Source organism: Montipora foliosa, chromosome 13, assembly GCF_036669935.1.
Source record: "Montipora foliosa isolate CH-2021 chromosome 13, ASM3666993v2, whole genome shotgun sequence".
In the NCBI taxonomy this organism is placed as follows: domain Eukaryota; kingdom Metazoa; phylum Cnidaria; class Anthozoa; order Scleractinia; family Acroporidae; genus Montipora; species Montipora foliosa.
Window position 1 is genome coordinate 2,924,193 of NC_090881.1, and position 10,891 is coordinate 2,935,083.

Consider the following 10,891-nt stretch of genomic DNA (forward strand, 5'->3'; position numbering starts at 1 on the left):
GTAATGTAAACTTCTGTTGTGTATTCAATAAAAATAAATAAATATATGTTGAACTGCAGATATGAAATCATGCAAGTGAAGCTATGATCCTCAGTGGCTTCATCAAATTGATAATCATACACCACACATTGCTGGTTAAGCTTTTGACACCCAAACCGGCCAGACTTAGTATTTTACTCTCTCTAACGCCAGACAATTTTACTCATCAATGAAAAACCTTAACATCTTCACCAACCTTGCAGCTTCTGAACACTGGTGTAACAATGTGATTGATTTTTTACTCAGATAAGATACCGTTCTTTGTCATGTATGCTATCACGAAACGGTGCCTAAGGCATCTTGGGTAATAAAGACCACGAGGAGTTTTTGGAAGACATAGTGAATGTCATGATTAAGACATAACATGGTGTCAGAATAATAGGTAAAATACAGCCACTAAAGAATCCACAAAGCCTAAAGGTCGATTCGCTTAACATTGTGAGAACGAAATCAACAAAAATGGAAGGAATTTCTGCGGGCAGCACTCCAAAGATGGATTGGATGAGTGGAGATTTACCGACCGCGTGGAAAGCATTCAAGCAACACTGCGAGTTTACGTTTGGAGGGCCTCTGAAGCGAAAAAGCGAAGAAGAAAAATGTAATTACCTGATGATTTGGATTGGAGACAAAGGTCGTGACATATACAATACCTGGGAACTCACTGTTGAAGAAGCGAAGAAGCTCGACACATATCATGCAAAGTACGAAGAGTATGTGAAACCAAAATCCAATAAGGTATTTGCAAGGTACAAGTTCCACCAGGAGATTCAACGAGAGGGAGAGTCATTTCAACAATTTCTCACTGATTTGAAGTTGCTTGTGAAAGATTGTGGTTATACTGACCCTGATGAAATGGTCAGAGATAGAGTGGTTATTGGCTGTCATTCTACCAAAACAAGAGAAAAGTTAATTCAGGAAGGTTCAGAGCTTACTTTTGAAAAAGCAATTGACATTGCCAGAACGGACGAGATGTCAAAAGCGCAATTGAAATCCATGGCAACTGAGAATCCAGGCATTAACAGTGTAAATAAAGTAAAACAAAGGAACTACCAAAAAACAAAATCTAGCAGAGAGAAATTCATGCACAAAGATTGCAGCAGATGTGGTTATCAGCATGACAAAGAAAAATGCCCAGCACAAGGCAAGCGATGTAAAAAATGCCAAAAGTTAAACCATTTTGCCAGAGTATGTCGGTCTAAGACCACAATTAAGAAACAAATACGCCATGTAACTGAAGATGAACACAGCGATGATGAGTTCTTTGTTGAATGCATCACTTCAGTTAACACTGTAGATATGGGTGAATGGTATGAAGACCTAAGCATTGGAAGCAAACCTATCAAGTTTCAGTTAGACACTGGAGCAAAAGTCAATGTCGTTTCTTACAAAGTTATAAAGACTCTTGACATTGAATGCCACTTTAAAAAGAGCCAAGCTAAGCTTAAGTCATATTCGGGTCATCAGATTCCTACCAAAGGGGTAGTGACCTTGCCTTGTGAATACAAGAGTAAAGTTTTTCATGTGAAATTCCATGTAGTTGATGTTGAAGCCCCTGCAGTACTGGGTGCCCAAACCTGCAAGGATATGGGTCTACTTGTCAGAATAAACTCACTTCAGTAACACAGCATTCCAAAGTTTCCGACTGATATGGGTCAAAGCATCTTTGATGAATACCCAGATTTGTTTCAAGGCCTTGGATGTCTTCCTGGAGAGCACTCAATCAAGTTAGATCCAAGCGTTCCTCCAGTAGTTCATCCTCTCAGAAAGGTACCCGTATCCCTCAGAGGGAAGATCAAAGATGTGCTGGACCGTATGGAGAAAGCAGGTGTAGTTGTTAAGCACACGGAGCCTAGTGACTGGGTGAACAGCACGGTTGCTGTTGTGAAACCAAACAAAATTCGTATTTGCATAGACCCCAGAGATTTAAATGAGGCTATTAGAAGGGAGCATTTCCCAAGGACAATAATAGAAGAAGTCGTTGCTGACATGCCACAAGCCAAAGTATTTTCAGTTTTAGATGCCACATCAGGATATTGGCAAGTGACGTTATATGAAGAAAGCTCAAAGCTATGCACGTTCAACACGCCGTTTGGAAGATACCGTTTCACCAGGCTGCCATTTGGCATAAAGTCGGCTCCCCAGGTGTTTCAGAACTGCATGTATGACCTGTTTGCTGATATAGAGGGTGTGAAAGTGATAGTAGATGACCTCCTAATATGGGGAAAAGATGATGCAGAGCATGATGCCAGATTAAAGCAAGTGTTAGACCGAGCTCGAAAAGTCAACCTCAAATTCAATGCCAAGAAATGCCAAATCAAACAAGAAGTTCCCTATGTTGGCCATGTCCTAAGCAAAGAGGGCTTGAAACCAGATCCTGAAAAGACACGGGCAGTACAAGCAATGAAACACCCTGAGAACACTAAGGAAATTAAAACATTCCTTGGATTTATTCAGTATCTTGGAAAGTTTATGCCCAACATGGCTACAGTTAAAGCACCACTCAGAAAGTTACTAGAGAAGGACGTTGCCTGGCATTGGGACCAAGAGCAAGAAGCAAGCTTTCAGAAACTTAAAGAGATGGCTTCTTCAGCACCAGTACTTGGGTACTATGATCCAAGCAAGCCACTAACCCTATCAGTTGATGCAAGTTCCAAAGGGTTGGGTGCAGTCCTCCTACAAGATGGAAAACCCTTAGCATACGCGTCAAGAGCCCTGACTCCAGCACAAGAGCGATATGCCCAAATCGAAAAAGAAACCCTTGCAATTGTGTACGGCACACATAAGTTTCATCAGTTCATATATGGAAGACCAACCCAAGTCGAATCAGACCACAAGCCCTTGCAGTATATCCTAAGTAAGCCTTTGCATCAAGCACCACTGAGATTGCAGAAAATGATGTTGACCCTGCAACGGTATGACTTGAAAGTAAAATACCTCCCAGGTTCAGAACTTTCTGTCGCTGATACCTTCAGTAGATCCTACCTGCACGAGTCTACAGAAACTCTCATTCCAGACCTCGAAGTGAAATGAAGTTCACCTGACTGCGCACTTTCCCATTTCGCCCGAGAAGTACGCCAAGTTCCAGAATGCCACTGCACAGGATGCAACCATGCAAGAATTAAGCAAAGTAGTCCTGAATGGATGGCCAGCAAACAAGGAGGAATTACCCAGAAATGTCCATGAATATTGGTGCCACAGAGATGAAATTTCCACCATCGATGGTCTCTTGTTTAAAGCTCAGAAGCTGATAGTTCCCCAGAGTATGAGGAAAGAAATGCTCGCTCTCACACATGAATCACATCAAGGTATCGTGAAATGCAAACAGTGTGCAAGAGACATTTTATTTTGGTCAGGAATGTCCTCCCAGATTAAAGATAGTGTGTCCAAGTGTTCTGTATGTAGCCAGTTCCAAAAGGCTCAGGCCAGGGAGCCAATGATAATTCGAGATCCCCCAGACAGACCATGGTCTAGAATCGGAAGTGACCTGTTCGAGTTCAATGGTATTCATTACTTGCTAAGCGTTGACTATTATTCGAAGTGGATAGAAGTTGCAAAGCTAGATGACCTAACCAGTAATAATGTTATCTGTCACCTGAAGAGTCAATTTGCCAGGTATGGCATTCCTGATGAACTTATCAGTGACAATGGTCCCCAGTACGCGAGTTCAGCATTCAAAGAGTTTAGCAGGGATTACGGTTTTTTGCACACCACGTCAAGCCCCCTATATCCGCAATCCAACGGTGAAGCTGAAAGAGCTGTGCAAACCATTGAGAACCTCCTAAAGAAAGTACAAGATCCCTACAAGGCCTTACTAAATTACAGAAACACTCCCTTGGATGGAATAGGCTTGTCTCCCGCTCAAATTCTTATGGGCCGCAGACTCGGAACCTCTCTTCCAACTAATGCTGAGCTTCTAAAGCCACAAGAAACCCCAGAAATTAAGCAGCACCTTCAGAAGATCAAAGAGAGAGAGAAGTTCTACTACAATGAGCACTGTTGCAAAGAATTGCCGCCTCTAGCCAAAGGTGACAAGGTGGCTCTCAAGCAAGATAAGAAATGGGTCCAAGCAACAGTGGTCAACAGGTATCACACGCCCAGGTCATATGTCGTCCAGACACCCGAGGGTCAGAAGTACAGGAGAAATAGGAGACATCTGAATACGAGCAAGGTATCACGGTCACTAAACAATGAGTAAGAAGAAAATTCACGAGCTGGTCAAGCGAGTTCGCCAAAATGTTCCCGTAGTAACCATCATGGTAGACTCCGCGAAACAGGAGTGATGTCTGATCAGGGACTAAAACCAACAATGCGCACTCGTTCCGGTCGACTGGTCAAGCAGCCCACATACCTCTAAGACTATGAACAACGAATTTGAACATTTTTTTTTCAAAGTTTTGTTAATTTCTCTTTCGACTATTTCGTCAGTTTCATAGGTGCTTTATTCGAAAGCCTTACGAACATGTAACCTAAGTCTAGTCCTAGCAAAAAAAAAAAAAAAAAAAGGGAGATGTCATGTATGCTATCACGAAACGGTGACTCTTTGAAGACCCGCGCAGGGGATTTGGGTTCTGTGGGACCCATGACGTCAAAAAAATCGTAAAAAATTAATTTTTCATCCCGGAGCTCTGAAACTGTCCAAAATGGAGGATCATAGAATAAGCCAATCACATGCCTCGTTTTATTGGCATCAGTTGCATATTTCATCCGTGAGTAATTTTCTCTTTAACCACTTGTGAATACTACGATGGCGAGCCGGCGTCGATACCTTACTGAGGAAGAGATTGCCGCTTTGGTCGAAAGTGGTTGGGATTCGGACGCTGATAGCTACGCTGGAGGCATTTCCAGTGATGAAGAATTCGTCCTAAATACGCAGCTCGGTATTGACGATGATTTTGCAAGGTAAGTGACTCAGAGAAATTTCCTAGTTTGTAGTCAAAATCTATACGCCATGAACATCTGTTCAAGAATTGCGGGAAAATTTCAATCATTTGGTCTCGTTACCTATGAATTCTTACGTATTTCGTAAAAATATACTTTCAAGTTCACATATTGTGGTAAATAGCCGTTTATCTCGGTAAGGAAGGCTTTTTTAGCTCTTCGATGCAAAGAAATTCTGCATGTGCTTGGAAGCGACGCCGAAGTATCGTATGTCATCGAAAGTGCATTCCGTTGCTATCGAGCAACCAGCAACAACAATCAACCATATGAAGTGGTAACATTCGAAGTCGTTGTTATTTTGTTTTTTCACGATGTCGCTTTTGCACAGTAGACACAGTAGATGATTTTTGTAGGTAATATAATAAAATTCCACGTACATGTACATTTTGTTTGTGCTTTCCTTCAATAGCTTTTTTTCTTTGGTTAGTGATGAAGAAAGTAACACAGAAAAGCAATCTGTGGCACAAACTGGGTCTTTGGACGACGAAACAAGGGTAGCTGGTGCCACAGGTCAGTTTCAGTTATCTATATAAACTTTGTATTCATATTACTATTGTTCATCTGTGTAGAACTATCAGGTATACATGTATTCACATGGTACAATAATTGTAGTTATTGTTTATGTTTTTGTTTGAAAGGGACCCAACCTGTAGTAGTCTCTACTCCAAGCCCAAGCCAAGCATATATGCCTGCTTCTGCACGTAAGTCTAAAAGCATTTTTCACTTTTGATTGATTGATCCTGTTTGGTAATGGTATATAAACTACTTTGGCCATTATAATGTCACACATTGTCATGCAACCCAAACATTGTAGTTGTTTTATATTATCATCGGTCATTAGGATATGTACATTGACTTACATATCATTGTGATGTTCACTAGAACCCATGGCCACTGCTTCGTTCTATGGTGATAGGCCTCGCAAACGTCCAGGTTAGTAATAAGTTTTGTTTCTTTGTGTGAAGCAAATAATATAAAGGCTAATTATATCATTGTTATTATAGCTCCCCGTACACGTGCTGCACCTGCACCTGCACCTGCACGTGGTCGAGGAAGAGGTCGAGCACCAGCACGTGGACGAGGCGGTGGTTGTGGGGCTGCAACAGCCAGCAATGTTGATACTTTCCTTTCATATGATGACCAGGATCAACAACATCAGCTTCCCCCCTTCAGTCCACAGCGGGCCATCGGGTTGCATTTGAATGCTCCTCTCCTTAGACAGTCCATGGTCACTGCTTTGGAGTTTTTTCTATTATTTTTCACTGAAAATATTATAGGGGACATTGTGAAACACACAAATACTTATGCCTGGGGGCATGTAGCGCAGACCTCATGTACCACCTACACCAATCCAGATGGTAGTTGGAATGACACCAACAATGAAGAGATCAAAAGGCTTATTGACCTTCTCATTTATTTTGGTCTTGTCAAAGTTGGTGGTGAATGCTCCAACTACTGGAGTACAAAGACATTGTACAATGGGTTGTGGGCCAGGGGTATTATGAGTAGAAAACGATACAAAGCACTCATGGCCCTTTTACATGTGGTAGACCCTGATGAGGAAGTCCCGGGAGATAAACTTCGTAAGATAAACAGCTTTATTGAGTCTTTCAAGGAACGATGTAGGAACTTGTATAAGCCTACGCAAAATGTGGCCATTGATGAGCGGATGGTCAGATCTAGGCATCGCTCAGGAATTAGGCAGTACATCAAGGACAAGCCCACTAAGTGGGGAATCAAACTCTGGGTACTGGCAGACAGCACCAATGGCTATACCTATGACTTCAATGTCTACATTGGTAGAGCACAAGCGCAGGAAACCAGTGCAAATGGGCTTGGGTATGATGTAGTCATGAAATTGATGGATCCTCTTTTCGATCATGGTTATCATCTGTATGTTGATAACTTTTATTCTTCGCTTACGCTTTTCAAGGACCTGTTTGCTAGAGGCACCGGAGCCACTGGTACTATTATGGAAACCAGGAGAGATTTCCCAGCAAATCTCAAAAATAGCAAGCAATGGGCCAAAGGAAAGCCTAGGGGAAGTATGAGATGGGAAAGGGATGGTCCCTGCCTAGCTCTTCAGTGGATTGATAATAAAGTTGTGTCTCTTTTGACAACAATTGAAAATGCAAATTATCGAACAACAGCCACACGTAAAACTAAGACTGCAGGGGTGTGGGACAGTGTTCAGGTTTCACAGCCCGGTACTATTGCAAAGTACAATAAGTACATGAATGCAGTGGATCGTTCTGATCAGATTCTAACTTGTCAGAACGTTCTCAGGAAATGTCTGAGGTGGTGGAAAACTTTGTTCTTTCACCTTATTGACGTGGCTGTTGTAAATAGTTTTATTTTATTCAAAGCACACCAGAAACAATTTCCGGACAAAGAGGCATTGAGGCGTCCATCAAGCTATGACCTCGTTAAATTTAGAGGGGAAATAGTCAGGCAACTATGTGGTTTTCTGGAGTATGGTAATCCACCTCTACCCTCCAACCCTCTCCCACCTCCTCCTCCTAGTGCATTTGTGATGGAACACATACCTATGATGGTGGAGGTAAAGAAAAGGTGTGTGGTGTGTTATAAAAAAAATAAGGCTGATCTAAAAGTTAAAACTAAGTGCTCTGCCCCTCAGTGTAATGTTCACCTCCACATTACTGAGGACAAACATTGTTTTAGGGAATATCATTCAGCTGCCTTTCATAGTCATTGATTATTGTTATGCTTTCTATTTATTGTAACGGGATATCAGGGTCTGCCACCTTTCTGTGAAAATGCATTGTAAGGAGGTTTATATTCAATTGTAATGGTACAACAGAGGTGGCCAGGGGGGTTGCACCTCCCTGGTCACTTTCATCAAAGTATAGGGCTCCAGGAAAAAAAATTGTGATTTTTTCATTTTTCGCACCTCTTTTTCTATTGAAATGGCCATGTTAGAAAAAATTGTAAAAAATTCAGTTTTGGTTGTGTTTATTTCAAATTTTGGAGAATTGTAAGTAATAAGTAGAGGAAGCCATATAATTTAGACATTTATCTCAGAACTTTGCCTCTTGGTCAATAATTATGTTTGATGTTATAATTTATGCATAATTTATGCAAATTTAACCCATATATTATTTTTTGGCGAAAAAATGTTAGCTCTAATGCCAATTTTTTTTTCCCCCTTGAAAGAGTAATCTTTCCTGATTGCAATGCTGCCATTCTTTACACTCTAGCTTGTATGTAGACAGAGATATTTAATACAACAGGTGCGCCCTTCAAAAAAGGCCTTAAAAAGGGGTCTTCAAAGAGTTTTAATGAGTAATAAAGACCGCGAGGAGTTTTTGGAAGACAGTGAATGTCATGATTAAGACATAACATTCTCCAGCAATTGCATCAGTACTGGTAAGTATTCATTGTTACATGTACCTGCTGGTCTATTTACTGCTGCACTCACTTCTACAATCATCTTGAATCTGATTGTTTTTTGGCTATCAAAACATTTTAATTTAATTAACAATAATCATATTGATCCAAAACCAATAAATATTACCAATAGTCCAAAACCTCAAGACATGTAATATGAATTTCACATACTGGTACTTGGACTGTGGAGAATCAAATGAGTGAAAGATCATCACAGTTTTGTTTGCTGCTTTAAGCAGCAAAAGACAGACCTGAACTGAACAAATTAGGCCTGAATGGGATGTGATAACTGACCTCTGTGATACCGCTGCAGCCGTAACGCTCAGGTCAGGGTTCAAATCCTGTTCAGCCCTGAAATACATGTATTCAGGTCTATCTTTCACTGCTGCTTAAACACCAAGCAAAACTGTAATGAACTTAGTCTCTCTTCAGTCTAAAACCATATTGCACACTGAAATGCAGCAACATGATCTTTACTGTTGTTATCTTCTTTTGGATCTTTGGTTTTGGAGTGTTGATCTGCATCCAAGGCAAGAATGATCATGATAACACCAGGACACTACATCAATGAACATGCTGAATGTTTGAAAACAAAATGCTCACCAAAGTTGGAATAAGAACATGATCTATCCAAAACCTACATGTACATTAACCCATTGGCTCCTGGGGGTTCTTCATTGATGAGAAAAATCATCTGGCGTTAGACATAGTAAAATGCCAAGTATGGCCGGTTTAGGCCAGTTTAGGGGTGAATGGGTTAACCCAAAACTAGAACATTACCTACATGTTTGTAAAGGTGCATGTACTTAATACAATATCATATTAAGTTTAAAAATCAGATCGATTCAGGGCAAAGATAACTTGTGAAAGGTCATGAATGTAAAATAAAATTATACAAAAAGCAATGGTCATACCCATGACTTTCCTTTGAACACAGTGGGGATTTCTGTCCCCTTCCTCTTGATGTTAAGGTTTCTTTCCTAAACAGGATTAAAGGCACGTGTTAGTATGTCGTACTTTGAGCATACAAAAACATATAATAAACGACAGTAGTTGTACTTTCATTATGCCACTGAAAGAGTCACACAAATTTATTTCACCTTTTTCAGATAAGCAGGTGCCTTTCTTTAAGTTAATGACCTAATGATGCTGCTGATGTCCTTTATGGCTTTTGCAGCATCTACATGTAATGTATAGTGCAACAACACTCTCTACAAACATAAAATTGAACAATAATTATTTCAACTCCTTTTAATCTACATGTAATTGCACTCATCCTCTTGATAACCCTCGTAGTAGTAGCAGCAGCAGCAGCAGCAGTAGTAGCAGTAGCAGTAGTAGTAGACTACTAGCAGTAGCATTAGCAGTACTCTGCACTAGTACTAGAAGTACAGTGCTAGGAGTAGTACATGTAGATGCAGCAGCAATATTCCAGTTAACCACTGGTAATAATCAAGGAAAGCGTATTCAAGCTGCCTTTTTCTGAATCAAATAAATTATTCTATTGCAGGTTTTGACTGAGGATGATCACTGAATTTCATTAAATGGCAATTTATTCTGGATGCATCATATGAAACGTTTTACATGAATTGTGTGTTGAATTTAGTTCTAAAGTCACACAATAAATCACACAGATTAAGCTTGAGGCTTAGACATGAAATCAAGGTGAGTAGCCAGCCTCACAAAGAGAGCAGCCAAGAAACCTAAAATCACAAATCATCCATACACGCATTGACCTCTTTCATAATAGTGGCCAAATAATACAGTGTACATGATTGTATATTCTTTTGTGTTAACCCTAATAAGCCTTTCTAGCCTCACTACGACTAGCAAATTTTAAATGAATATTTTTTTTCCAAATGAGGGCAGTAGGTCTAATTAAATATATACACACAAAAGAATGTAAAGGAGGTCACCATTAATTACGAAATTGATCTACATTCCCACAGTTCCTAAATGACACCATTAGTGGGCATCTTGCTTTGCTCTTCTGCATGTGCTACAATAGGCCTTTTACAACAAGTCATCACATGACCCTTTTTTCATAGACACAATGATTCTGCTTTTTTCCAGAAATAAAAAGAGCAGCTCAAAATATGCTACCAAGCCGATTTTTGTAAGCATGTCGTTTAAACTTGTGCCGTTACAGTTGAAAGAAATTTGTTTGCTAGAAGTCTAATCAACCTCATCAATCCCGAGATTAAATAAAGCTTCATTTATTCATTCATTCATTCATTCATTCATTCATTCAAGGATTTGTACATGGGAAAAGGACGCTTTGCCACCCAGTCACACTTTAATGCTCTTTATACAAATCCTTGTATTTTTCTAACTTTTCAAACTGCTTTAAAATTATTCCTTCAAAAGTCTGAAAAGCTCCACTCTCGCATACATGTATTTATTCTCACCCATTTGACCCATTGTAAAAATAGGAATCTGAGCACTGTTTGTGACACATAATTCTGAAAAATTACATTGGAGGGAAAAAGCATTTCGTTCGTACACA

At 40.1% G+C, this 10,891-nt stretch overlaps 2 protein-coding genes across 2 annotated transcripts; both read left to right on the forward strand.

Annotated features, from left to right (window-relative positions):
- Positions 1-498: 498 nt before the first annotated feature.
- On the forward strand, positions 499-1,659 carry LOC137981528 (uncharacterized). The gene has a single exon (XM_068828628.1). It carries the CDS (start codon positions 499-501, stop codon positions 1,657-1,659), a length of 1,161 nt encoding a protein of 386 aa, XP_068684729.1.
- Positions 1,660-6,202: 4,543 nt separating this feature from the next.
- LOC137981530 (piggyBac transposable element-derived protein 4-like) lies at positions 6,203-7,693 on the forward strand. Its single transcript, XM_068828629.1, has one exon. The coding sequence runs from the start codon at positions 6,203-6,205 to the stop codon at positions 7,691-7,693; it is 1,491 nt and encodes a 496-aa protein (XP_068684730.1).
- The last annotated feature ends 3,198 nt before the right edge of the window (positions 7,694-10,891 follow it).

What these genes read in the sequence shown, in the direction of transcription:
- LOC137981528 (XM_068828628.1), top strand. Translation starts at nt 499, where the DNA reads ATGGAAGGAATTTCTGCGGGCAGCACTCCAAAGATGGATTGGATGAGT.
- LOC137981530 (XM_068828629.1), top strand. Translation starts at nt 6,203, where the DNA reads ATGGTCACTGCTTTGGAGTTTTTTCTATTATTTTTCACTGAAAATATT.